We start from the raw sequence: 27,861 nt of genomic DNA, 5'->3' as shown, positions 1-27,861 counted from the left end.
GTATGTTGCAAAATCACTTAAAGAGCAGATTTTAGACATTCTTACCACAAAAAAGTGGTTAAGCAGGTGAAGTGATGGATATGTTAATTAGTTGAGCTAATCTTTCTGCAGTGTATCCACATATTAAAACACCACATTGTGACCCATAAATACCTACAGTTATTACTTGTCAATTAAGAATAAAAAAAGAACAGGGAGGAGGCTGGGGGGGGAGAGAGCGGGAATGTTGGGCAGTTAGAACCAGCCACCTCCCTGGTGTCCTAGAAACCACAGGAGTGCAGGAGCGGCCAGGCGGGGCTGGGGTATCAAGCCAGGAGGAGCAAAGTGGGGATGGGGGCCAAGGGGACACTCCTTGGTGAGGAGACACAGGCACATGCCTCACTGATGGGTTAGGATTTTATTCCTATTTATGGGTGGGGGGAGGGATGAAAGTGATGATTCGTGGTTTCAAAGCTTAAGCTGGCCTCTGCCAGAGGACTAGATCACAGCCCTCTCCCTGTCCTCGCCACAGCCCCACCCTGTCACCTACCCCCTCTTCCATCCTCTGCATCCCCTCCCCCCAACCCCTCCATCACCTCTGCCCATGCAGCCTCACCTGGGAGCAGGGCCACATGAGGGTGGTAAAAATAACTCCCTGTGACAATGTGTGAAGGGACAGGGGGAGGAGGGAGGCCAAGCCCAGCACTGGGCAAGGGCCCGCCCAGGGGTGAGGGAGGGAGGCTGGGCTCCCAAGCCCTGGGAAGGGTTCACACCTCACACGGGTTACCTCAGTCACCGGCTCTGCTGCCCAGGCGCAGTCCAGCGCCACCACAGCCACCACCACTGCTGCAACCCGAGCCTGTGCAGTAGCTCTCAGAGGGTAAGGAGCCCAGCTGGGCTGACTCCGGACACACGGGGTCCCCTCCCAAACCTGCCTCGGCCCCCTAAGCTCTGCTCCAGCACTAGAACCCCCACCCCTGCCCCTTGACCCTGCCTTTTGTCCTCAGGTCCCCTGGGCGCCATCAGCGATGCCTCTTGGCCCCGGCTCAGAGACCAGGTGCCCAATCCCCAGCCTGAGTCCCGGTGTGCATCTCTGAGCCCCCGCCCCATGCCCAGGCCCCCATGGCGGGCGAAGTGGCGGCAGGCGGGCGGCGGCCCCCTCGGGTCAGCATGCAGGAGCACATGGCCATCGACGTGAGCCCAGGCCCCATCCGGCCCATCCGCCTCATTTCTGACTACTTCCCGCACTTCTACCCCTTTGCCGAGCACGCCCCGAACCTGCGCACCCCAGTGGCCCTTGCCACCCGCTCTGCACCCCTGCCTCAGCCTGACCCGGAGCCAGAGGGGGACTCGGACAACAGCAGTGAGTCGGGGCATGGACGGGGGTGATCCCAGCTCAGCCCAGCCAGGACTGGGCCAGGGTGTCGCTGGCATCCAGCTGTGGTGGGGCAAGGCAGGAAGGGGCAGGTTGAACTGAGGCAGAAGGTGACCCTGCCTGCCACCTGCCCTTAGCTGCCCTGGGCACCTTGGAGTTCACGCTTCTTTTTGATGTGGACAACAGCGCCCTGCACTGCACGGCTCATCGTGCCAAGGTGAGGATGGGGCTGGGGTCCCTGGGACAGAAGGCTGGGCCACAGGCCATCTCACATCCACTGTCTGTCTCCAGGGCCTCAAGCCACCGGCCTCGGGCTCTGTGGACACCTATGTCAAAGCCAATCTGCTGCCAGGGGCCAGCAAGGTGAGGGCAAGCCCTAGGCCCCCATTGTGCCTTTCGGACGCACGCCCAGCCTGGAGCACCCTCCTGGCCCTGCTTGTCCCCTCCCCCAAGGCCTGGGTCCCAGTGGCCAGGATGTGCAAATGAGGCCCTATCAGGGAGGCAGGGCAGGGGAGCGGGCTGGGTGTCTGAGCTCCAGGAGCCTCTGACCCCCTGCCTGGCCCCCAGGCCAGCCAGCTTCGGACACGCACCGTTCGGGGCACCAGGGGACCTGTCTGGGAGGAGACACTCACCTATCACGGCTTCACCCCTCAGGATGCTGCGCGCAAGACCCTGCGGTGAGGATGGGGCCTGGGCCACCAAGGGGTGGGGCAGGGGGATGGGGCTTGCCCAGCCAGGTGTGACCTGGGTGGCCGCCAGGCTGTGTGTGTGCGAGGACCCACGGCTGCGGCGACGGCGGCGGGCGCCTCCCCTGGGGGAGCTGCGGGTGCCCCTGAGGAAGCTGGTGCCCAACCGAGCCAGGAGCTTTGACATCTGTCTGGAGAAGCGGAGGCTGGTGAGTGGGGCCAGGGCACAGACTGGGGCTGCAGGGGCCAGGAACCCTGAGGGGGGCCAAGGAAGGGGGGAACAGGAAAGGGGTCTGGGCAGCGTCTGGCCAAGGTGACCAGGCCCTCTGCTCTTTCAGACCAAGAGACCCAAGAGCCTGGACACAGCCCGTGGCATGTCCCTGTATGAGGAGGTGAGTAGGACAGCTGGGCTCAGCAGGGATAGGGGCAGGCCTGGGGGGGGGGGCAGGGTGAAGTGGATCAGGCCGGGGCATAGGTGGCTGGGCAGGGTCCAGGTCTAGGCGGGCGTGGAGGAACTTGAGGCCATCTCTCTCATAGGCCTGGGAACAGCCAAGCCCCCAAAGGCTGGGCACAGTTAGGGGGACTCCCTTTCCAGGGCTGAGACCCGAGCAACCTTGAGGCAGAGGCTGAACCTGGTGGTGTTTGTTCGAGGCCCAAGGTGGGAAGGCTGGGCAAGGTCAAAGAGAACGGATGGGATGGAGCTCCCTGGCTGTGAGGTCTGCCCTGGGATCAGTGTGGGTGCCGCTACTGGAGGCCAAAGACCTGGCCAGACTCCCTGTGGCCCAGTAGGAGAGGGGCACCTTCGGGCTGAGGGCAGGGCCCCCCACCTGCTCCTCTCAGAAGGACCAGGCATCCTGCCCCCTAGTGGAGCCACAAATTGCTGCAGCTGCCGATCAGCTAAGCCCAGGCAGGTGAGGCCCCACGGGGGTGGCATAGGCAGGTCACTTTGCCCAGCAGACACCCGAGCCCCCTGCAACACCCACCTCCTGTCCTAGACTCTATGCACAACAGCACCACGGCACATGGCGGGGGCTCAGAGCGCACCTGCGTTCCTGAGAACTGACTGTGGCAGGGTGCCTGGGCTCGCTGCAAACTGGATTCTACACTAAAGATCGGAGGATGCACATTCTTTCCCGGCATCCTCCATGAATTCTTTGGGGACACCCGGGACCCAGAGTGTGGCAAAGGACATTCCAAATCTGGTCCCCAGGGTGGAGGGTGGGGGCAAAGAGCATGGGCTTTGAGGTTGAAGAGACCTGTTTATCCCTGCGTGAACAGCCTCCCAGTGAGGCTTCCGAGGTAAGGCCTGCCCTGCAGGAGTGGCTATGGCACTTGAAGGGAGGCTACTTAGGAAGCTCCTGGCCTGTCAGAGACCATCAGTTCCCGTCCCCTTCACGACAAAGACATGCTGAACTGACCAGTCACGTGGCCTGAGCAAGCCCCTCCCCTTCACAGGTCTGGAGGGTCTAGCTGACCCGTGAGTGAAGGTCCCTTCCAGGGTGCCAGGCCAGGGGCTGTATTGGGAAATTAAATCATCAGCCCCCGATTTCATTGCAGCTACACTGAGCTTTGCCATACGGAGCCTGGACACCGGCGGGGGCGGGCTCGGGCTGGCTGGGGGCTGACCACAGCCTACATCCGCAGGAGGTAGAGGCGGCCGGTGAGGAACGGGGGCGCATCCTGCTGTCACTGTGCTACAGCTCTCAGCGGGGTGGCCTGCTGGTGGGGGTGCTGCGCTGCGCCCACCTGGCCCCCATGGACGCCAATGGCTACTCAGACCCCTTCGTCCGCCTGTGAGTGTGAGCAGGGGTGGACGGGCGGGCAGTAAGGCCAAGGTGGCAGTTCCTCACCCCTCCAGGGCCACACCTAATGCGCCCATCTGTCCCAATCAGTTTCCTGCATCCAAACGTGGGGAAGAAATCCAAATATAAGACCAGCGTTCGGAAGAAGACCCTGAACCCTGAGTTCAACGAGGTGAGCCAGGGTCGGGCAGGTCCCAGCCAGCCCTGGCCTTGACTTGCTGGGCCTCTTCCTGCCTGGGCCTGTTTCCTGAGCTGCGGGGGACCCCAGGCCTCCCCCTTCCTGCCCCTCTGCCCCTTTCCCTGCAGGAATTCTTCTACGCAGGCCCACGGGAGGAGCTGGCCCAGAAGACGCTGCTGGTGTCTGTGTGGGACTACGACCTAGGCACGGCCAACGACTTCATCGGTGAGTGGAACGTGCGGAGCTAGGGTGGGAGCTCAGTGGGCTCCTGGTAGCTCCTGACCTACCCCCATGGCAGGCGGGGTGCAGCTGGGCAGCCGCGCCAGTGGGGAGCGCCTGCGGCACTGGCGCGAGTGCCTGGGCCACAGCGACTGCCGGCTGGAGCTGTGGCACCCGCTGGACGGCAAGCCCCTCCAGCTCAGCGACTAGCCCGGCCGGGCCCTGCTTGCTGCCCCTCCCCCACAGCTGCCCACACTGTCCCCACGGAGCTGGTAGAGCCTGGGGCCTGCTTCACCCACCGTGCCCAGCCCCCAGCCAAACGGGCATTTCCTGTCTCCCCTCTCACATTCACCCCACCCCAAATCACAAAGCTTAAATAAACATGTCCTTCAAGCCAGACGGAAGCCTGTCTCTTCTCTGGCCACAGCCAGACTGGGCCCCGGTCTCCACCTCCCACCCTCCAGGGGCTTGTGCTGCACTGGGCCCAGATGTGACCTCAGGCCACAGTGACCAGGCCCAGCCCTCCCAGTCCCCTATCCACCCTGACTTTTCCACTCAGAGACTCTGCTCAGGATGGTCTGGGACTGACTAACTGACCCCCAAAAGGCCAAGGTGTGGACCTCCAAAAGGCATGGCCTGGGAACAGGCTTCTATGAGTAGGGCCAGCGGTGGCAGGGTAAAGAGCAAAGTCACAGAGGAGCTGGCACGTGGGCCTCGCCTGCTTTATTGTTCGGCATTCCAGACAGATGGTCCGAGACCCCGGGCCAGGGTGGTGGCTCACAGGGCAGCCTGCCGGGCCTGGTGCTGCTGGGCAAACCGCTGCATCCGCTCCTCGAGTTCCGGCCGGAAGTGGCGGATCAGACCCTGCGTGGGGGAAGCAGGAGACTATGTGAAGCAGAGTCCACAATCCCCAACAGCCTGGGCTCTCAGCACCCCCACCCTAGTGCCACGCAACTGGGCAGTGCGGACCTGCACAGGCCAGGCAGCCCCGTCGCCTAGGGCACAAATGGTGTGGCCCTCTATCTGCTTGCTGATCTCCCACAGGGAGTCGATCTCAGCGGGCCGGGCGTCCCCCTTCACGAAGCGGGCCATCACCTTGTTCATCCAGTCCACACCTGCAACCACAACCACAAGAGAGGGCCTGATCGTCTCCCCAGCCAGGCTGTGGGACAGCACTTGAGGGGTACAGGCTTAAGTGAAGCCACAGCAAGCAAACCCCTAACCTGCCCAGATGCTCACCCTCGCGGCATGGGGTGCACTGGCCGCAGCTCTCGTGCTTGTAGAACTCAATGAGGCGGGCGATGGCTTTCACAATGTCCGTCTGGGTGACAAGGGGCAGTGAGCAGGCATCCAAGGCCAGACAGAAACTGGGGCCTCAGCCCCACAGAAGCACCCCTCCCACAGTCTCAGCAGATCCTCCCTGGCCGTCCAGCGCTCTGGCTCCTTCAGCCTGCCCCGAGCACCCTGCACTGCCCAGGCTCCAGACACATTCTCCCCCAGAGCAGCCTCGCTCCCTCCTCTCCCACGTCACTTGCATCTCAGGCTGCAGAACTGGGACCTGAGAGCTGGCAAGAGGGTTTTCCAAGGCCCAAGGAGGGATTCAGCACCCAGGCTGGGAGGAGGCAGGGACTGGGGGGCCTGTGGGCGAGCACTTACCGAGCGGTCCATGACGATTACCGCAGCCGTGCCCAGGCCCGTCTGTGCCTGCACCAGCGCGTCGAAGTCCATCAGTACCGTCTCACACACGGACTTAGGGATCAGTGGGGTGGATGAGCCGCCAGGGATCACAGCAAGGAGGTTGTCCCAGCCACCTGTGACACCCCCTGGGGTCCCCAAGTTGGTCCCCAAAGAGATGGATGGTCAGGGCTGGGGCCAGCACACCTGCCTCATCCTGAGCCCAGGATCTGCGTCAGCCCTGGAACCCAGCCCCAGCTCCTGACCTCCCACCTCGTCCCTCTTCATGGACACCTGCCTGCCCCCACCCGCTGGCCCCAGGCCTCACCAGCGTGCTTCTCGATCAGTTCCTTCAGTGGCACAGACATCTCCTCCTCCACGGTGCAAGGGTGGTTGACGTGGCCAGAGATATTGAATAGTTTGGTGCCTGAGTTGCGCTCTCGGCCGAAGCCAGCAAACCAGGCACCGCCACGGCGGCAAATAGTGGGGGAAACGGCTACTGTCTCTACGTTGGCCACAGTTGTGGGACAGCCAAACACTCCTTCAGGGAAATGGGAAGAGAAACCGGTGGCTGCCAGGGGTTGGGGGCAGGTTTCCTGGCAGTAGGATCTGTCCCAGGGTCCTGCTCCCATGGCAGAGAGCCCCTGCTCTTCCGGCCCTTTGTCATTCCTGCCCCCTGCTGGACCCCAAACTCAGAAGGAGCTGCGTCGCCTTGTTCACCACCAAGCCCCTAGCTCCCAGGACAGGTACTCTGTAGGCAGAGCCACAGACTAGCTTGGAGGGGGCTTGGGTGTCTGACATGGGGCCGAGGTGGGATGAGGCCCTGCTGCAGCCTGTATATTGTCACCACCCTACTCTCTGTTTCTGGCCCCAGCCCAGAAGGCACTCAGAAATGCCATAAGAGCAAGCCCGGGAGGACTTAGCCAGATCCCAGATTACACAGACACAGCCAAGACAAGGCCCAGGGTCAGGCCAGGGCATACCCACGTCCGCGGGGAAGGGGGGCTTCAGGCGGGGCTTGCCCTGTTTGCCCTCAATGGACTCGATGAGCGCTGTCTCCTCTCCACAAATGTAGGCCCCAGCCCCGCGCACCACGAACACATCAAAATCGTAGCCAGAGCCACAGGCGTTCTTGCCAATCAGGCCTGCCTCGTAGGCCTCTCGGATGGCCACCTGCGGGACAAGGGTTCCCAGCCTATGATTTCAAGAGTCATGAAGCCCTTGAAGCCTTCTCAAGTTAAGGCTCTGGGGCTTTGGGTGGCAAGTCCTGTCCAGGACACATGCAAGAGTGGTCACCACCCTCCCAGTTCAACCCGATAGGGCAGGTGCCAACACCTACGCACTGTGTTGGGTAGGGGGGCTGTGTGAGTACACACCGAGTACTTTCTCATCTGTCGATGCCCCTCCCGGCCCACCTGCAGATTGGAGGCCTCATTGTAGAATTCCCCTCGGATGTAAATGTAGGCGGCACGGGCACCCATGGCCCGGCCCCCCACCAGACAGCCTTCCACCAGCTTGTGAGGATCGTGGCGCATGATCTCCCGGTCCTTGCAGGTGCCAGGCTCCCCCTCGTCCGCGTTCACCACCAGATACTTAGGCCTGTGGGGGCCCGTGGTTCAGACAGGCTACTGGCCCATCAGGACTGGGTCCTCAACTACAGGCCACCCCCACTCTACCCAGGGAGACCTCAAAGACGTCTCCTCCAACAACCAATCCCTGTTTGCCCTCCCAACATGTCCCCCAGGGGCTCTGTTTGCTCACCACCAAAGACAGGGCGCTCATTGCCCATTCCATCTTTAGGTGGCTATGATCACAAGAAAGGTCTTTATTCTGCTCAGTCCAAACATCTTTCCCTGTGCTTTCCCCTGAGAGCCAGATCCTGCTCTTGGTCACAAAGAACCTTCAACCTCAACCTCCACCACATCTCTGGGGCCAAAAGGAGGTAAAGTAGCTGAGGTTCATTATTTGCTTTCTGTGTGCCAACCAATGTACCAGCCCCAAATTATACAAACATTATCCCTTTAATCCCTGCATATCACTATATCCATTTACAAGAAAGAAACCTAAGGTTCAAAAAGGCCAGGAGATTACCTAAAGTTCTATTAGAAGGCAGCGCTAGTTTTTTAAGTAAGTCTGCCTGACTCAAAGTCTTGTGTTGATTCTGCTATGTGGTCTCCCCTGAGAAATTCCAGAGAAAAATGCAAGTCTCATCCACATAAGGCCTGGGAACATTCTCCTACCTCATTCATGCTCAGTTTCTAAGGAAACAGCCCAAAAGTCCAGACAAGCCCCAGCCACCCCCAAGGTCTCTCCTATAACCACATCTCTGTCTCCCTATACATACCTTCCATCTGAGGGCTTATTCATGAAGCTCCATTTGAGGCCAGTGGGGAAGCCAGCGCCACCACGGCCCCGCAAGCCTGACGTCTTGACCTCACCCAGGATCCAGTCGGGACCCTTCAGCAGGATCTCCTTTGTCTTGTACCAGTCACCTCGACTCATAGCACCTTTCAGCCTGGACAGGGTGGGGAGTGAAGGGAGGCAGTGAAGGGAGGGCCTTACTCCAGAACCCACCAGACCAGGGGTCCTCAAACTTTTTAAACAGGGGGCCAGTTCACTGTCTGTCAGACCATTGGAGGGCCATTGAAGAGTGCGGCGCACATTCCACACATGCGCACTGTGGGGCCCGGACGAGTCGGCTGCTAAGCAGGACAGGCAGCAGCGGCAAAAACACCTGGCGGGCTGCATGTGGCCCGTGGGCCATAGTTTGAGGACACTTGCACCGGACTAAGAACACTGTCTCACCTCCAATCATGGCGGCCATACAGGTTGGTGAAGATCCGGTCTTCATCCTTCAATGAGCCAAATGAGGTTTTCTTGGGTGCTGTCTGGGGAGAGAGAGAGTCAAGAGGCCCAGCTGAGGCCATGAGGGATTGGGTCAGATGCTATAGACTCTTGGGCACCCCTATTAGGAAGGGCTGGGTGATAGGGGAGAAGCCTAAGCTTCAAACTGTGTAGCATCATGGATACCACCACCACTTAGTAAGCATTTTTTGGTTAGCAGGTACCGAACTAAGCATTTTATATCTAAAGTTCTATTTCATCCTCATAACAACCCTGAGATAGAAATGATTTCCTCCATTTTACAGAGGAGGACACTGAAGCTCAGAGCCAAAGGAACTCATGGAAAGCCACACAGCCAAAAGCAGCAAACAGAATTTGAGCCTAGGTCTGTCCGTAGCAAAAGCCCATACCTGAATCATGGCACCATACTGCCTCCCCAAACTCAGTGTGATGGCATGTCCCTTTACTTGTGTGGCTCTCCCGCTAGGCCAAAACTTGTTTAGGGTAGGGGCTTTATCCTACTAACTCTGCTTAGGAGGCAAAATGTGTTTACTGATGGAAAAGAAATGCCTCCCTAGGGCTAGGACGCAAAGGTGATAGAGGGGGCCCACCTGGGATAAAACTGTGCAGAGGTGGGTGCTGGAATTCTACACTACCCAGTGGAGAGCAACCCAGACGAGGGCTAAAGAGGTCTTGACTTCCAGACTTCCACTTTAAAAGCACTTTTCAACCATTACAGGGGGCAGAGCACTGGATGGGGAATCAAGAGGTGCGCATCCCTCTCCAAGGCTATTTTCTGCATGTGCAAAATGGGGCTGTGAACCCTTCACGCCCTACAAGGCTGTGGCAACGAAGGGAATAAAAGACTAAGACGCTTTATAACCCGCAAAACTTCCCGCTGGGCTGGAGAATTATTAAATAAGGGAAGCCAGGAAGGTGGAGGGCCCGGGGCAGGCACTCTCCCGTCGGAACCTGTTCCCCTTCTACAACCAGGCTGGAGCAGCAACATTCCTGCCGGGCCTGGGGAGAAGAGGAGGCTTCTCCAGAAGGCACTACAGACCCAAGAGCCCGCAAGCACAGAGGCGCGGCAGCGAGACCCGGCCCGCGAACGCCCCTGGCCCGAGCCAGGCGGGGCCTCACCGTGTCGCCACTGAAACGCACAGATACCCGCGCGGGGAGCGACCCGCCGAGCAGCCGCCGTGCGGCCAGCATCGCGGGGGCCAGCCGGGTCACTTCACGCTGTCACCTTCACAGCTCTGAGGCTGAGAAACCGGCGCGACAACAGACGCTAGGCGGCGCACAGGAAGAACGTCACGCGCCCAGCGCCGGCCGCGCGCCCAGGCATCCCTGCGTCCCTCCGGCCCCGCCTCCGGCCCCGCCTCCTCGGGGAGGGCGGAGAGGCCGAAAGCGGCCGGCCTGGCGCTGGGGCTTCTGGGAGACGTAGTCCCGCCGGCCTCGGCCCGCCTTCCCCCCGCCGCCGGGCTGGCGTTTGCTAGCTGGATACCCCTTCGCTCGTTCGCCCCACCATTCTCTCGCTCGGCTTCTGGGCCTTTGTCTGGGTGCTCCCAGCCTTTCAAGCCCCAAGTTAACAAACGTCTCATGTCGATTTCTGCTGGGTCCTGGTGTGTTCCACTTTCTACAGGTTTGGCGTTCAGTGTGCACCTGCTGTATGCACCAGTGTTTGGGGAGGAGGGAGAAATCAGCCAGGTTACAGCCCAGTCCTCACCTGCGTTGTGATTATTCTGCCCCACTCCGAGCCCGGCCAAACCGTGAGCTTCCCCCGGACATCCATGTGCTCAGGGAAGGATTGCTCATTAGCCACAGAGTTCTATCCTAGGCAAGCAGGGCGTTATTCGCGGAGGTCTATCCAGAGGAGGCGCTTCTCCAGTCCTAGGCTGGGTGAGGCAGAGAGGAGGGAGAGGGTCGGTGGATGCGCGTCTTGCTGGGCGCTTCTGAGCCCTCCCAACCTTTGTCAGGAGAGTTCCAGCACTTTGCGTTCCTGTTCAAAATCCTGGAGTGGCCCCTACTGCCTTCGTTCTTTTAAATTTAAAAAAATCTTTTTTTTTTTTATTAAGCCTACAGCAGTCGGTATTCTGAGGCGGTCTCCCACCCAAATAGTAACCAGGCCGGACCCTACTTAGCTTCAGGCACGGTCAGGGTGGTATGGCTGTGGACACCTTACTGCCTTTGGAATCAGGCACTAGTCCGGCATGTAAGGGCTCCACAACTCCCTCCCCCACCAGGGCCATCGCCCAGGCCACTGCTGTGACACCGTCATCCCAGACCCCTTTCTGGCCTCATTAGGTTTTAGGGTGTTTGTGTGGTTGTCCCTGTCACTCGGTTTCTCCCTGACCCAAGGAGGTCCTCTGTCCTTTGCCTTCTCAGGAAGTCTTGGAAGCCTGATGACCTCTTGTCTTTTTAAGCTCCCCGGAACTCTCTGGTTCTGGTCCCAGTGATGAGCGACCTTTTTGGCCTTCTGTCCCTATCTCAGTTTCCCAGTCCTCATGGGAAGGAGCCATCTCTATTTTCTTGGGCTGTAATCATCCTTTCTTGTGTCTCTCAGATGTGCTATTTATAAACTCATTTGGACCTACTTTCTCATACTCTCACAGCAGCCCTGGATAGTGTTCACTCTATTTTGTACCTGAAAAAAATGAGGCCCAGGGACATTTTGTCCCTTGCCCATTTGCATGAAGCCACCGAGTGGTGGAGCTGGACTTGAGTCCAGGTGTATCTTCCTGCACATGGCACACACACACAGGCCAACTGACATGCCTGTCCTGTGGATGGCAGTGGCATTCCCAAGAGAGGTGCCAAGAGCATTTCCACCCTGTCTGAGGTTTCCCAGAAGTGTAAGGTAGTACCAGGCCCAGAGCCCAGGAGTCCTGGCTCCCTGCCCCAGGCCCCCTCTCCTGGGCAGGAAAGAGATTGCCCAGGCAGAGCTGGGGATTACACAGCTAATCCAGGGCTCAGACCTGTGTCCACAGACCCCTCCCTGTGGGGCAGGAGAACGGGGGAAGGATGGAGCCAGAGGGGGATTCCTTCCTCGTCTCTCTTTAACTGGGTCAAGGGAACACAGAATGAGGGATGCTGGGGACAGGAGATGGCCAGGCATGGTGTGACAGGAAACGGAGAATGAGGGGCAGTATCTCCTGTTCATCTAGTGCCAGGCTCTGTGCCAAGCACTTGCCATGTGTTTCCTCCTTAATCTTCTCACAACCCAGGGTGCGGGAATGATGAGCCCTGTTTTCAGAAGCAAACAGAGTGTATTAGTAATGCTGAGTGGCCTGCCCAGGATGGCCCAGCTGCCAGGACTCAGCCTGCGGTCCCCTGATGATAAATACCCCACTCGCTCTCTGCCCACTAAAGCACCTGCTTGCCAGGCTCCCCAAGTAATGAAGGAGGTCCACTCTAGTGTCACCTCCTAGGACGACTCCTCTGTGGCATCCCAGGCTCTGGCTCTCACTTCTTCTCAGCGCCTGTCCCATCCTGTGCCACTGTCCCTGTATCTGCCTCCCCAGCCATCTCCAGGCCAGACTGGGTGGCATCGTGGGCCCTTCCTCCTCCCACACACCCCGGATCCACTGCATCTGGCAAGTCTGCCTTCCAAACACTACCGATTCCTGTGTTCTCAGGCCCTGCCCCATGGCTGTGGCCCCATCATCTTTCACCTGGAATTAACAAAGCCTCCGTGGGGTCTCCCAGCCTTGCATCTTGGCCCCTCCGGACCTTTCTCTGCAAACAGAACCAGCAGGATTATTATAAATCTCACACTCATTTTCCCCCTCCCCTGCCTAAGACCCTCCATGGTTCCCTGTTGCCCTTGGCCGCATGGCCTGGCATTTAAGGTGCTGTTCGTCTGTACCTGCCCACCTGCCCAGCTCCAGCTCTGATGTCTTGGCCCACAGCAAGCTGGGCTTGCACCAGCAGGTCTGTCTTCCTCCCCAGTTGGTGCCCTTCCTCCTCCTCCTCCTCCTGAGGAAACCTTTGGATGTCACCTCCCCCAGGAAGCTTTCTTTGACCACCCTGTGCAACTATCTTGAGCACCTGTCGTCACAGGCCCAGGGTGAGTAAGATGTGATCAGATCTCTCTTCCCTGAGCCCCAGCACAGAGCCTCTCAAGGAAAGTGCTCATGCAATATCGTGATGGAACTTTTTATTTGGAAAATGCAAAATATCAATTTTTTTCCTTTGTTGGAAATTGAAGAAATACCAAAAAGGGAGAAGAAAGTAGTAACATACTTTTCCCATCTGACAATCCCCATGATCATTGTGCTGTCCACACTGTGTTTTCTAGGCGATTTTAAGACACTTCACAGTGGAATATGAATATGCTGATCTGTAATAATTTGGACCTTTACAGAAAAAAACTATAAGTCCCTCCTCACTGTCCTAGAGCCAAATACTGTTGAATCTGATACCATCTCCCAATCTTTAAAAAAAACCAAAATGCTTTTACATGTGCAAAAGGAAAGTGAGTGCTTGGCGCTTTTGATTTGCAGTAATGGTATTTTTCCGTAAAATAAAACTTTACCTTGCTTTTTTTCATTCAGCACTATGTTTTTGAGATTAGTCCATGTTGGTACAAATAGATTTAGAATCCTGATTATCTGCCGGTGACACTAGAGCTTCAAGGGTAAGAGCCTGGATTCCAAATCTTGCTTCCACTACTTGTTAGCTGTGAGAGTTTATGGCCCGGGCCTCAGTTTCCTCACGTGGAAAGTGAGGATAACATACACCAGAAAGCAGTGCCGGTGAGGGCTACTGGGCACAGTAAACGAGGGGCTCGTAAGTGCTCAGGGCAGTGCCTGATGCATGGCAAACGCCCCCGAGAGGGTTTCCCTAAGTGCACCTGGTTGTAGATCAAGCCAGAAGAGATCCACATCTTTACAATAGTGTGTCTTCCCACCCAGGAATGTGGCGTCACTCTCATTTTCTCGGATCTTTTAGGTCCTTCACTAAACATTTAGAATTTTTGCTTAAAAAAATTCTGGACATATTTTAATGCAGGAATTTTATGTGATGTTTTGTCTTTTTATTATATTTTCTGATTACATTTTTCTAATTGGTTATTGTTTGTGAATAGAGCACTATTGATTTGCCTTTATGGATATTGCATCCAAATCCCTTAATGCAGCAGTCCCCAACATTTTTGGCACCGGGGACTGGTTTCATGGAAGACAATTTTTCCACGGATGGGGGTAGGGGAGGGATGGTTGTGGGATGATTTAAGCGCATTACATTTACTGTGAAGTCCTCTTCCTTAAGCAGGAGGTGTTATCCACAGGGATAACTGGCTTGTGGGAGTCAAGCGTTCATTTATTGTGCAGTCAGACCTCTCTGCTAATGATGATCTGTATTTGCAGCTGCTCTCCGGCGCTAGCATCACCGCCTCAGCTCCACCTCAGATCATCAGGCATTAGAGTCTCCTAAGGTGCACACAACCTAGATCCTTCGCCTGCGCAGTTTACAGTAGGGTTAGGGCTCCTGTGAGAATCTCCTATGAGAAGTAGCGCAAAGCCTACTGTAAACTGTAGGTGCATGCTTCTTGTGAGACTCTAATGCCTCCACTGATCCGACAGGAGGTGGAGCTCAGGCGGTGATGCGAGCGATGGGGAGTGGCTGTAAATACAGATGAAGTTTCGCTCACTCACCTGCCGCTCACCTCCTGCTGTGTGGCCCGGTTCCCCAGAGGCCACAGACCCATGGTGGTCCAAGACCCAGGGGTTGGGGACTGCAGCCTTAATGCCTACTATAAAAGTTTGCCTAATGAAGCTTTTCTGTTTTCTATGCCAGTGATCATACTGTTGAGAAATAATAAGAGCCTAGTCTCTTCCTTTCTAATGTCAGGGGTCTCATTTCTTTTTGTCTTTTTTTTAATAAAGTAAATGTAACATTTTTAATTAAATTCATAACATTTTATCTAGTGCCTACATCCATTGCATATCCTATGCAGAGACTGACATTTGATTGCATTAAATGATGAATTGTTTAAAATAATAATATAAAGTACCAAGCAAGATTAAAAAAATTTAAAAAATCATTTGTTGATCAACTAAAGTTAAAGCTCAAACCTAAGCCTATATCCCTGTTTATTCCATCCTCTTCCTAACCGATAGATCAACACTGTTCTTTGTTGCTTTTTTTTATTTCAGAGTATTATGGGGGTTTTTCTTGTCGTATTGCACCAACTAAGAACTTCAGAATAAGGCTGAACAGTGGTGACTGCAGGCTTCTTTATCTGGGGTGTGATTTTAATGGGAGTGTGTAAAAGTTTAACATTAAGGTCCCCAATTCCATCGTTAGCGTTTTTTGTTTTGCCTTTTCTTTCCCTGTGCCTTTGGATTTCCTTAGGCCAGCAGTTCCCCACTAAATGCTCAGAAATGGAACCCACGTGCATGAGTTTCTGACTCTGTTTCCCCTAATTAGGAGTAAGCTGCTCATGAAAATAAAAACAGAATGACTACAGAAAACACTTGTTGATCCACATGCAAAAGGAGGTGAAATTCTGAACAATAACAGCTCCAACCTTTGCAGGTAAAGCTGGTGATGGGAAACATTCAGCAGCCTCTATCCTACTGTCTTCTCCGACATCCTTTATTGCCTTCTGCCACATGTCTTCTTTCCCAGGCACTCAGACCATCTTTCCTGACACCTGCTGCATCCTGGGCAGCGTATCGTATCCTTAGCTTCCAAAGGCTTGCTTGCAAGCTGGGTGCAGAGGTAGTGGTAATTCAGGGCCATAAAATTCCCATTGCCCAATCTGATCTGGGCAGGGCTTGCTCGGTTGCCCAGAGGCTCCTTGGAAATGGGCCTCCTCTCCCATCAGGCACTGAGAACTCTGGTCTATTTATCTTAAAAGAATTAGTATGTGTCACAGTTGTCATGGCAACAAGTAAGCATGAGGTTTTTGGTGGAGACCTGGATTCTGTTAAGGAAACTCCTTTCCGAGAGCAGTTTTGTCTTTGAAGGGGTGCTTACTTTCACTGAATGCTTTTTCTGCATCGGAGATAACCATATTTTCTTCTTTAATCTGTGGTTAATTACATCAGTCATTTTTCTAATCTGTTGAACTAAAGTGGTGGCAGAGTAAGGTGGCTGAGAGCAGAAGTGGAAGCCTATCCAGACTAAATTCTGGGCTCTACTATTTAACCAGCTGTGTCTCATTGAGCAAGTTCCTAGCCCTCTCTGTGCCTCAAGGTGTCATGATGATTAAATATATTAATCTCTGTGAAGCCCTTAGAACAGAGCCTGGCACATAGTAAGTGCTATGTAAGTGTTTACTATTCTTATTTTTTATTATTCTGAGTATAAACACCTATTGGTCATGATGTAATATTCTTGCATTGTGCTGCTGTTTTGTTGACATTTTGTTAACATTTTATTTAATTTTTATACCAATGCTTATAAGACGGGGCAACCTATAGTTTTGTTTTCTCCACGAGATCTTGTCCAGTTTTGCTACAAGATTATGCTAGTCCCTTAAAATGAAATGGGCCACTTTCCACCTTTTTCTACATATTGGAAGAGTTTCCTGAGGTTAAAAATTGCACTCTGGGAGGCCGAGGCGGGCGGATTGCTCAAGGTCAGGAGTTCGAAACAAGCCTGAGCAAGAGCAAGAACCCCATCTCTACTAAAAATAGAAAGAAATTAATTAGCCAACTAAAAATATATAGAAAAAATTAGCCAGGCATGGTGGCACATACCCGTAGTACTAGCTACTTGGGAGGCTGAGATAGTAGGATCGCTTGAGCCCAGGAGTTTGAGGTTGCTGTAAGCTAGGCTGACACCACGACACTCACTCTAGCCTGGGCAACAGAGTGAGACTCTGTCTCAAAAAAAAAAAAAAAAAAAAATTAAAAAAAGTATCAGTTTCCTTAGGCTAAGTGCAGTGGGTCACGCTCGTAATCCTAGCACTCTGGGAAACCAAGGCAGGAGATCCCTTGAGCTCAGGAGTTCAAGACCAGCCTGAGCAAAAGCAAGACACTGTCTTTATTAAAAACAGAAAGAGATTAGCCAGGTTGGTGGCATGTGCCTGTAGTCTAAGCTACTCGGGAGGCTGAGGCAGGAGGATAGCTTGAGCCCAGGAGTTTGAGGTTGCTGTGAGCTAGGCTGACACCACGGCACTCTACGCTGGGTAACAGAGCAAGACTCTGTCCCCCCAAAAAAGAAAAAAAAATGATCCATGTCCTGAAGCATGACTGGAACTTACCCATCTGGAGCTGGGACCTCTGCTTAGTGATGATCTGACCACTATTTCCAACCCTTTTATGGTTATTTATCTATTTCCTTGAGCCACATTGATCACCTATATTTTAAAGAAAGTTTTCTTGACGGATTTTTCCTTTTTCTAATATGGAATATTTCTCTACCTCTTTAATGATTTTACCTTGAGGTCTATGTTTCTAATAGTAATATTGCTTTCTTTGTATTAGTATTAGGTAAATATTTTTCTATTTCCATCTTCTTTTAAGAGTATCTCTTAAAAAGAACATATAATTAAATTTCATTTTGCTTTGTTTTAATCCAATCAGTATCTGCCTTTTAAGAAGCGAGTTTTGACCTATTTGCATTTATTGTTGTTCTCCTGGGACTTAACATCTACCGTACCATAGTGTGTTTACTATTTAGCATTCCTTCTCTTTATTTCTCTCCCCCCCCCCATTTTCCTGGTTTCTGTTCAATTAATTGAGTTTTCTTTGTGCTAGTTTCTTCTCCTCTACTACTGCTTTGGAAGTGATACATTTTACTTCTATTATAGTGGTTACCCTTAAATATTTAAGTGGTACCTAAATTTCATTTCCCAGCAAAAGCTAATTCATCTCTCTATCTTCCTGATGAATATGCAACAGAAAGAAAGTTTACTGCTTCCCTCTGCCCTTCCCCCGTGTGCCGGTGCCCTGGCAGGGCATTTCTGGCTCCCCGCTCCAGGCTGTTGTCCTGAGTCCTCAGCTTTGCCCGGCACCCCCGGGCACAGACGGAGGGCCTGGCCCCAGGGCCCATGTGCTCAGCCTGCCTGGGATTTCTGTGTGGCCGAGATTTCTTTTTTTTTAGACTAGTCAAGTGCAGTAGTGAGGAGGGGAGGAAAGTAGTAGAACAAGGAGTTCAATCTGTAACTGACTGTGAACAATCAAGTGAGATAACTCACGACCTTCGGACCAGCCATGATTTCATTTTTATTTTATTTTATTTATTTTTTTTTTTTTGAGACAGAGTCTTGCTTTGTTGTCCAGGCTAGAGTGAGATTTCATTTTTAAAATGTTTTTCTTTTCTGGTTTTGATGTGTTTGAGTGACAGAGTGGATTTCAGGTTGTACTCTGTTGTCTTGAACTGGAAATCTGCCTGTTTTATGTTGTCCCCCCCCCCATAAATTTAAACTGGAGAGAGTAACGCCAATCAGTCACGGCTGGCGGGGCACACACGTAGCACAAGGTGAGCGCATTTGAGGTGAGCGGCACAGTTAATGTCGCCTGGCCCAGGCCTCCCTGCTGGCCCATGCAGGGGCCCCAGCATGCTCTCCGAGCGCGAGTCCTGTGAGGCCACTCCCCACCATCCTGCCCGCGTCTCGGGGCCCTCTCTGGCCTATGCTGTCCTGAAGCAGTGGACATGGTTGCAAATTCCTGCAAATCAGGGAGTTCCAATGAGACTCTGTCTCTAGCACAGGTCCCAGATACCAGCACAGTCCCTGGGTCCACTCCTCCTGGCACCTCCCTGCAGCAGGCGGATGTTCAGATACCCAGCAGATCAGGTCTCAGTGTCTGGAGTGTTCCCACATTGGTCCTCTGCCCATCCCCCACTTGTCCCCTGGAGTCCTGCCTACGCTCCCTTTGTCCCCTAACACAAAAATTCTAATCTCTTCTTTTTCACCCAACCTAGCCCTGATGGCTACTTGAGATGACAGGCACCAAGAAGAGCTTACAGCCTTCTTCCACGCCGCTCCTAAGCTGTTAGAAATGTGAAACTCACCTTCCTCATTCCTTAAGCCTTCAGTTTTTAGAAATATCAGGCCCCATCTTATCAATCAACAAAAAGAAAAAGAAAAGAAAAAAAAACCTGTTGAGTTTTTATTCTTAAAGTCAAGTTGAGCTATTTGTCTTCTGTTTCATTTTCTTCCTCCTGTGACCACTTTGCTCCTTGCTTGCAAAGACAGTTTCCTCCCATTATGCAAAACTCAAAGCCAAAAGGACATGGAGGGGCCTCGGCTAGTATTTAAGGCTTCCTTCCTCCTTCATCACCCACGTGGCCCTTCATCACCTCAGCTGCGCAGGGGCCTCACCAGGTGGGGTGACTTACTATTATAAAGGTGTCACATCACTCCAAGTCGATCCATAAATTCACTGCAAATGCTGATCAAAATCCCATCGGGGCTTTTCATGGAACCAGGAAAGCTGATACTAAAATGTTTAGAACAACAAAGGGCCAAGAATGGCCAGGCCATTTTGAAGAAGAGCAAGGTAGGGTGCTGAGGGGCCTGCCCGGCCAGGTAGTAAGCCTCATCTTAAAGTGTAGTGATCCAGACAAAAGTAGGCCGATGATTCTGCTATATGGTGCATCTTCATCAAAATTTGCTAGAAGTTTGGCAATTTTGGTTTTGATTTCTTCTTTGATGAGAGTCATTTTCAGAGAGATTTATCATGTACAGGTGTTAGGATGTTTTTGTTTCCTGGTTTTGTTATTCTTAGTTTTATTGCCTCATAATGAGACTGTTGTCTGTACTATTTCTCTCTCCCTCTCTCTCTGGAATGTTCTAAAACTTTATTTGAGGCATGATATATGGTAATTATAGTAAATGGTCCAAGAGCAATTGAAAGGATGGTGCCTTCTGTGTTTTCCTATCGCAGAGTTCGAAATCTGTAGTTTAGAGCTGCCAAAGTCCTGTTAGCTTTTGCTTTACAAATGTCCAGGTGTATCATTTGGTGTGTAGAAGCTCCTAACTATAATCACCTGTGATATCTCCTACTTTAATAAGACATGTAGCATACGGTTTTTGGTTTTTCATGGTCTTTGTGGATTTGGGGGATTCTGAGAGATTAGTGGGAACACCAACTCCTGCATTATAAGCCACAAATCCTCCCTCTTCCTGTCAAATGTTGCAAATATTTCCTGTGATTTTATCATCTATCTGATGAACTGATAAACAATAATGATTATTGTACAAGATAAATCCTGAGATAAATGCATGAGGTGATGGTCACCCTAAATACTCTGATTTGATACAATATATATGTATGGAAACATCAAATTGTACCCCATAAATATGTGCAAGTACAATGTGTCAATTAAAAATTTTTTTAACAAGAGAAGTCCTCAGGGAGGGGGGGCAAGGGCAATATATATAACCTTAACATTTGTACACCCACAATATGCTGGGAGAGAAAAAAAAGAAAGGTTCTCAGTTCTAATATGATCAAGTTCATTCATTTGGAGGCCTTGTTTAAGAAATTCATGCCTACCCATCCCAAGGTCATAAGGAATTTTCTTTAATTTTTTTTTGTTAGTATTTTATTTTTCTCTTTCACATGTGGGTAAACCCTGTAGAAGGGTTTCTCTTTGCTGTGAGCAGCTGTCCTATGCATTGCAGGATGTTGAATAGTGTCCCTAGGTACCCATACTTCACAAGTTGGGACAACAAAAAAGTCTCCAGACCTTGCCAAATGTCTTCGGGGAGACAAAATTGCCCCCAGTGGAAAATCATGGATCTGTTTGGACTTTATTAAATGTATAATGCGAGGTAAAAGGAGTAGGTTTTATTAATATGCTGAATCAGTTTTACTAATACTATCTACTAAATAAGTCTTTTTGAAAACTTATTTATGATGTCACTGCTGTTACACACCAAGTTCCCGTACATCCACGGGTTTGTTGTGGTGTGTGGTGGAGCCTGGTCGGATATCACAAACTCAGTTCCTCTCCCTGGGCACGGAGCTAAACTACATTTCCCAGCCTCTTGCATCCAAATAAGGCAAGAGTGTGTCACTGCCAGGTCTGGGCAGCTGGGAGCAGATGTGTTTGCCTTGTTCTCTTTCTCATCTCCCTTTTCTGAGGACACCTTGCAATGGTGTGAATCTGGGGGTTGAATGGGCTCAACTAGGCCATTCTCACTCAGGGTCTCTCATGGTTACAGTCAAGATGATAGCTGTGGTGGGGTCACCTTGAGGGCCTCTTCCTCACCAGGCTGGCACCTGGCTGGGAGAACAGCTGGAAGCTGGAACAGCTAAGGCTCCTCAGGCATCTCTCTCTCTCTCTCTCTCTCTGTCTGTCTCTCATCCCTCCCTGTGGCAGCCTCAGGGTAGCTGGACCTTTTGCATAATAACTGTCAAAAAGTTACTGTCATAAATGACTGTTGGCCTGGCGCAGTGGCTCACGCCTGTAATCCCAGCACTCTGGGAGGCCGAGGTGGGTGGATTGCTCGAGGTCAGGAGTTCGAAACCACTCTGAGCAAGAGCGAGACCCCGTCTCTACTATAAATAGAAAGAAATTAATTGGCCAACTAATATATAGTAAAAATTAGCCGGGCATGGTGGTGCATGCCTGTAGTCCCAGCTACTCGGGAGGCTGAGGCAGGAGGATCGCTTGAGCCCAGGAGTCTGAGGTTGCTGTGAGCTAGGCTGACGCCACGGCACTCACTCTAGCCTGGGCAACAAAGTGAGACTCTGTCTCAAAAAGTAAATAAATAAATAAATAAATGACTGTCACAGAGAAACTGCAAAGCTGTGTGACCTTTTCTAACTTAGCCTGGGAGACCCCACAACATCACTTCCTCTGCATTCCCCTTCATAAAGGCAGCCTCAAAAGCCAGTCCAGCTTCCATGGCAGGGCACAGAGACGCTGAAGTCTCAAAAGTATTTGTGGACATGTTTTAAAATCACCCCCCAAAATCTGATGCAAACCTGAATTCCTTATTCCTTGTGGTGTGGGACTTGTTTGTTTTTCTCTCTCTGGAAGGTTGCAGGGTCTCCATTTTATTTCTGGAGGCGCTAGAATTTCATGATATGCGTTTGTCTCAGTCTTTGGTCCTTTTTCATTCTTTGTGCTAGGCACTCGGTGCGCTTTTCAGTCTGAAGGCTCGTGTTCTTCAGCCCTGGGAAATTGTATCATATTATTCATTTGATCATTTCCTCCCTATTTTTTTTCCTGCCCTTCCCTCTCTCTGGATCTCCTCAAATAATACTCTATTTTTCTTATCTTTCCATGCCTTTACCTTTTTATTCCATTTTTATATGTACTTTTCAACTATCTCCTGAGATTTTTTTCATTTCTGCTCTCATATTTTTAATTTCTAAGAGCTCCTTCTTTTCCTCCGCATGTTCTTTTCAATAGCCTCTCTTTCTTATATTCTGGATGTGATACCTTTTATTTTCCCTGAAGACACTGATTAAAATTCATTTGAAGTTTTTGCATGTGCAGCCTGCATGGCCTCGGTCCTCTGGGAATGACTTTTTTCTGTTTATTATTGTCTCCCTCTTTCATGATAGAGATTCCTCTCAAATATATGGCAGTTATTTGTTGTGCGTTGATGTCTGTCGCCTCAGGAGCGCGCAGGAAAGGCAACGGGAAGTTCTGTGAGCGACAGGCGCTTGCAAACCTCAGGTAGGTTTGTTGGGGGCATCTCGTGTCAGTTTCACTTCTCGCGAGAGGACTCCTCCACGCTCCCCCCAACCCCAGCCTGTGAGGCTGACTGCGCGTGCGCGGGAGGCCCGGCCCGCGGAGCGGGGCGGGGCCAGCGAGGCGGGGCGGGGCCGTAGGGGGCGGGGCCGGCGCTGCGAGGCGAGCCTTCTCCCTGCCTTTCGCTGGATGTGTCCAAGGGCCCCGCTCGCGCCGCAGGTGGCTGTGCGGCCTGCGTGCTGCTTGCATTCGTGACTCGCAGATAGCGAGCAAATAAATGGTGAGTGATTCCAATAAAACTTTATTTATAAAGAAAAAAAAATAAATAAATGGTGAGTGAAGCCACCAAGTTAGTTACCAACAGGTGCCCGAAATCCCACTGAGTAGGCACTGGTGGGCTGGGGAAGGAGGACAGAGGACAGGACAGGACAGTCTCCTGCTGAGTGTTAGGTGCCCTCCCCACACTCCAATTGTTAGGAGCCTTTTTATGAAGCAGGGTCCTCTGGGCCAGCGTTCCCAGGGGACATGCGCGTTTGCCTGCGTGGACCACCGCCAAGCCCCTTCCTTAAACCTTTGCACCAACACCCCAACGCCAATGGCAAGTTCCTGAGCACTGGCCCCCGCCCAGGACTGTGGATGCCGACCTTAGACTTCAGTCTTTCCTGGCAAGGTGGACAGTGAGGGTTGTCCCCTTGGAACTTGGCCCCTGGGGAGCATCCTTCTGCAGGGCTCTTCAGGGCTGCCCACCTTGGCTGGAGCCAGCCCGAAGTACCATGCAGAGCCTCGAGGAGCCAAGCCTTTGGGTTTTAGTCCCCAGGGCCCTGGTCCAGGCCCCGGCAGATGTGGACAGATTGGCAACCTGAGTCATGCAATTTCCCAGGGCCTCAGGGCCTGCTGTAACTGCCTGCCCTAGAGGCGGTGCTGTTTGTCTCACTGGCTGTCTTAGTCTGTTTGTGCTGCTGTAAAGGAATACAGTAGGTTGGGTGATTGATAAAGAAAGATTTATTTGGCTCACAGTTCTGCAGCCTGGGTAAGAAGCATGGTGCCAGCATCTGCTTCTGGTGAGGGCTTCGGGCTGCTTCTGACGCAGGGTGACCGGGGAAGGGAGGAAAACCCCCTGAACGCCACAAATGGGTTCTTGGCTTCATGCTGCAAAGAATTCGAGAGCAGCCAACTGGCGACAGAAAGTTTATCGAGAGAGAGAGACAGACAAGAGATCCTACTCCACAAAGGAGAGGTTCTTTCCCAAGTAGGGACACCTAAAGGGGCAATGGTAACGTTTTTAAATGTTCGAAGACTCCGTTAGGAAACAGCCGTGCATGCCCAGCATTGTCTTGAGGTCAGGCCGTAAAGATTAGTCATAAACTGCTGTCACAGGAAGGTAAGCGCGGTTAGTAAGGCATCCATCCAGCTTAGTAATTCACCTACCCTGGACCCGCCCTGACTTGCTGACGACTTTCTTGTTCAGGGGGGTCAAGGTCCAGTACCGGCCGAAAAGGCTGCACCAGGGACCTTCCTTTTCTGCCTGATGCCTGTGTGACCTCCACTCACGGCGGGAGGTGAGGGGCTGCAGGCATCACATGGCGAGAAGAAGTGGGAGGGGGGAGAAAGAGAGAGAAGGCGGGTGCTAGAGTGAAAATTCATTCATTACCATGAGGATGGTATCATGATTTTGGTGAGGAATCTGCCCCTATGACCCAAACACTCCCCCACCAGGCCCCTCCTTCAACATTGGGGATCAAATTTCAACATGAAATTTGGAGGGGACAGATAACCAAACTATGCCACTGGCTTTGTATCGTGGTGTTCCGATGGGTGACACAGTCTAAAGCGTCGCCCGGAGACCTGTATGTAACCCAGGGTCCAGCTCCCCTCCCCCCAGTCCAGAAATCGGCCAGGAGCTGTTCCTCAAGAGGCAGACAGACCCATGGGCTCCTGCCTTCTCCGCTCAAGCTTCAGATGCTGACGAAAAGGCTGCAGTCTGTGTGGCTGGGGCCACATGTCTCCAGAGAAGCAAGACCCTGCACACACAGGCGCACGATGGCCAGACCGCAGGTCAAACAGAACTGGGACCCTCGACTTCTGGCAGCAGCCGGGAAACCAACCACTTGTCTGCAGCGACGAGCCAGGGAGCCAGCCCGCTCTAGGTCAGGTTGTCTCTCTAGGGACAGTTCAGGAGGCCACACAATAACTTCTGTCACAGCCAGCCCAGAATGGCCAGGACTTGATTAATGACTGCCGGCGTCCCCAGTTTTTGCCCCCACTTCCAACTCAGGACCAACTGGAGAAAGCCAGTCCGCCTCCTCCCACATGTCGCGGCTGCCTCCAGCGCCCTCCTGGGGCCCTCCCGCCCCCATGAGGACGCACCTGAGCCTTCCCTTGGTCCGCTCTAAGGCATACTCATTCCTTGGCCTGCTTTTGAGTCTCTGCCAAACCCAAGTGACAGCGGCCGGCTCCCTGTCATAGCAAGCTCAGAATAAGTAGGCTCTGCCTGTTCTTATTTGGTTGGTCTTTGTGTGTTTTCACAGAGGGCAGCTAGAACCAGCCACAGGGGAAGTGGAGTTTCAAAAGAGAAGTGAGGGAGGTGTGATGTGGGAAGAAGATGGGGGGCAGGTCAAAGTCGTTGGTGGTCCACAGGGACGTGGCCTTTGGGATGCAGGAGACAAGGTGTGCAACTGCAACGTGCTGGGGCCGGACGGAGCAGGCCTGGCCCAGCTCTGAAGACACCCCTGGCATGCCCCAGTGGCTTGAGTCTCCTTGTGGGGATCTCCAGGCCTTGGCACTGTACCCAGGAGTGACACCAGTGGTGCCCACAGTCCGTGGATAGGGCACCCCAGCACCTGGCAGGGCCCCTTTAGTCTGTTCCACTTTCTCCACCCCTGCAGCCAAATGCCCATGCCAAGGAGAGAGCTGAGCCCTGTAGTTTCGCTCTCCTATCACCTCCCTCACCTTCCTCACCTTGGTGCCTTCCCCACCCTTCCGTCCCCAAGTGAGTGTTTCTCACTTCCCCATCACTGCCAGTTCTCAGGACCTGGTCTTGGGGAGCCAGAGTGGTCTAGTTTTGGGGGAGCCACACCAAAGCCGTAGCTATCTCTTTCTCATCTCCCTCCCTGACCAAGTTCAAAGGCAGGATGAAGTTGGGAGGTGGTTGGGTTCCATTAGCCCGAGCTGAGAACAGAGGATATATAGACAGGTATACACGGCCAGGTTATGCTGCAGTAACAAACGCCTCTAAGACGCCATAGTGTAGACAACAGGGTCGTTTCTCAGCCACACCACATGTCCAGCACACATTAGTTGGGGGCTCTGCTCCACATTGTCCTCATGCGGGGACCAGGCTGGCAGAGCCTCCACCAGCCAAGGCACCACTGGTCGTGGCAGTGGGGGTAGGACTGTGCTGGGGTTTCCTCTGTTCTGGAAGTGACTCACACCACTCTGCCCACCGCCCGTTGATCTGAACACGTCCAACAGCCCCTCACTGATACGAGGGGATGGGGAAGTGTCATTTCTCCATGTGCCACAGGTGAGCAATAGACAAAAGTCTCCTGCAGAGAGAGCTGCACGCAGCTGCCCCACCCTGAGTGCTCCGGAGGAGCTTGGTGCAGGCTTCCTCGTTCTTTTTGACGGCAGCATCCTTCATTGAGCACGTGCACCTTAATGTTCTTAGCTGCCTGCTGATGGGCACTTGTGCTGTGTTCAGCCCGTTGTGATTTCAATGATACAACGAATAACCTTGTCTGTGCCTCAGTTCACATGTACGAGCGAGTTATTTAAATGTTCTTTGGCTAAGTTTCCTCATCTTAAATAGGGATAATAGTACCTACCTCAAGGGTGGTGAGGGTTATACAAGGTTATATACATGTAAAGCATTTGTCACAATGCCTGGCGTGAAGTAGGCAGGTGTCGGTGAGTTCTAGCAGTTCCTGTTACTATCATCATTTGCAAGTGCAGCTGTCCGTGGGGCAAGGATTTGTGCATTTTTAGTTTTGATCACATCCCCTGAATCCAGAGGTCTCCTCCCACTGGCAATGATAATTCCAGCCTCCGACCCATTTTCCCAGCCTCCGGGGCAATGCCTGGCACTGACTGCTCTCAGCTGCTCTTTGTCCCCTGGGCTCCCTGGGCGTGTCCAGACATTTCACCCTGAAGCTAGAGTGGTGGTGACTGCTTTGACTGCTTTGACGCCAGGCACGGCTCCAAAGTTGGGCCTGGAAAGGGTGGAAATTTACTAGGTGCTTGAGGCATGGGTGAGAAAGAATTCTCAGACAAAGTTTAGGATAGAAAGAAGTATAAAGTTTATTTAAGGCCGGATGCAGTGGCTCACGCCTGTAATCCTAGCTCTCTGGGAGGCCGAGGCGGGTGGATTGCTTGAGGTCAGGAGTTCGAAACCAGCCTGAGCAAGAGCGAGACCCTGTCTCTACTATAAATAGAAAGAAATTAATTGGCCAACTAAAAATATATACATCCAGAAGCAGGAAGAAGGCTTCTGAGTGGCTTTCGGGTCCTAATAAACGTGGACCCAGGAAAAAAAAAAATAAAAATAAAAATATATACAAAAAATTAGCCGGGCATGGTGGTGGCACATGCCTGTAGTCCCAGCTACTCGGGAGGCTGAGGCAGGAGGATCGCTTGAGCCCAGGAGTTTGAGGTTGCTGTGAGCTAGGCTGACGCCTCGGCACTCACTCTAGCCTGGTAGCCTGGGCAACAAAGCAAGACTCTGTCTCAAAAAAAAAAAAAAGTTTATTTATTTTCCCAAGAAAGAAAGAGAGAGAGAGAGAGGAGACAGTGACCATGGCACACAGAGAAAGGAGCCCAAATGCCGGGTGGTTGAAGAAAAGTGGCTGCTGTTCTAAATGGTAAAGGTGGCTTTTTTTCTCTCTCTCCACTTGGGCAGACTGATAACAGAAGTGGAGGCAAAGTTGTTGTAGGTGTGTTTTATTTTTCTTTTCTCTGTGAGGCTGGGTTATTATTACGTTTTTTTTTTTTTTTTTTTTTTTTTCAGAGCTATTCCTGCTGCAAGAGGCCGGGTTATGAGTAACTGAAGTCTGGTGCTGGCGAGAACTGAAGTGGGAGTTCGCACCCCTGCTGCCCACTAAGGGCTCTTCAAGGCTGAGAAAATGAAGTCTCAGAGATAACAAGTTAGACCCACAGGTGTTTTAATTAAACACAGCATAGTTGTGTTGTGGTTTGTGTCCCTTCTTTTCTGTTAGATGGGTTATTTTCCTCTGTTAGGTTATTAATGAGGCCACCTTTCAGGCCTGGCCCCAACATTCCTATGTAATCCGGGCAGAATGCCTCAACCAGGACACAGATGCCTCCTTCCTGACCCTCGAGTGACATTTCCTGGAGGTCAAACTCCCTGGACATGTGTCTTTGCTCCTCCAGGCTGCGCCGCCGCAGGAGGCCCATGGCACCCCAGCTCCAGGCTCCAGCTGTCCCCGGGAGTGCTGAGGGCTGCCTCCTGCTCCCCCAGCCCTGTGCTGCTCACGCCCCAGTGCC

General features: G+C 52.7%; 2 protein-coding genes, 1 long non-coding RNA gene and 1 pseudogene across 5 annotated transcripts; 3 read left to right on the top strand and 1 right to left on the bottom strand.

Moving 5' to 3' along the window:
• The first annotated feature begins 330 nt into the window (after positions 1-330).
• On the top strand, positions 331-4,632 carry LOC105867421 (double C2-like domain-containing protein gamma). The gene is made up of 12 exons (XM_076001353.1): positions 331-355; positions 987-1,036; positions 1,096-1,342; positions 1,492-1,571; positions 1,646-1,717; positions 1,922-2,031; positions 2,114-2,249; positions 2,379-2,432; positions 3,685-3,833; positions 3,933-4,014; positions 4,149-4,245; positions 4,319-4,632. The coding sequence occupies exons 1-12, from the start codon at positions 331-333 to the stop codon at positions 4,447-4,449; spliced, it is 1,233 nt and encodes a 410-aa protein (XP_075857468.1). The 3' UTR covers positions 4,450-4,632.
• A 315-nt stretch (positions 4,633-4,947) lies between these two features.
• Positions 4,948-10,088, bottom strand: NDUFV1 (NADH:ubiquinone oxidoreductase core subunit V1). The gene is made up of 10 exons (XM_012757401.2): positions 9,898-10,088; positions 8,719-8,801; positions 8,258-8,428; positions 7,329-7,512; positions 6,897-7,086; positions 6,242-6,454; positions 5,896-6,062; positions 5,479-5,560; positions 5,209-5,354; positions 4,948-5,103 (listed from the first exon to the last, which is right to left on the bottom strand). The coding sequence occupies exons 1-10, from the start codon at positions 9,967-9,969 to the stop codon at positions 5,017-5,019; spliced, it is 1,395 nt and encodes a 464-aa protein (XP_012612855.1). The 5' UTR covers positions 9,970-10,088; the 3' UTR covers positions 4,948-5,016.
• A 40-nt stretch (positions 10,089-10,128) lies between these two features.
• Positions 10,129-27,547, top strand: LOC105867422 (uncharacterized). 3 transcript variants are annotated; one of them, XR_001152296.3, is made up of 5 exons: positions 10,129-10,379; positions 12,706-12,823; positions 15,187-15,294; positions 22,233-22,347; positions 27,365-27,547. It is a non-coding gene; the product is annotated as an uncharacterized LOC105867422 (long non-coding RNA). The 3 variants fall into 3 exon arrangements; XR_012918897.1 differs by having other exon boundaries at positions 10,129-10,399; positions 12,765-12,823; XR_001152295.3 differs by having other exon boundaries at positions 10,129-10,399.
• LOC142870652 (uncharacterized protein NDUFV1-DT-like) lies at positions 12,054-12,604 on the top strand (annotated as a pseudogene).
• Positions 27,548-27,861: the final 314 nt, after the last annotated feature.

Source organism: Microcebus murinus, chromosome 4, assembly GCF_040939455.1.
Source record: "Microcebus murinus isolate Inina chromosome 4, M.murinus_Inina_mat1.0, whole genome shotgun sequence".
NCBI lineage: Eukaryota > Metazoa > Chordata > Mammalia > Primates > Cheirogaleidae > Microcebus > Microcebus murinus.
This window is presented reverse-complemented; position numbering and strand designations above follow the sequence as displayed.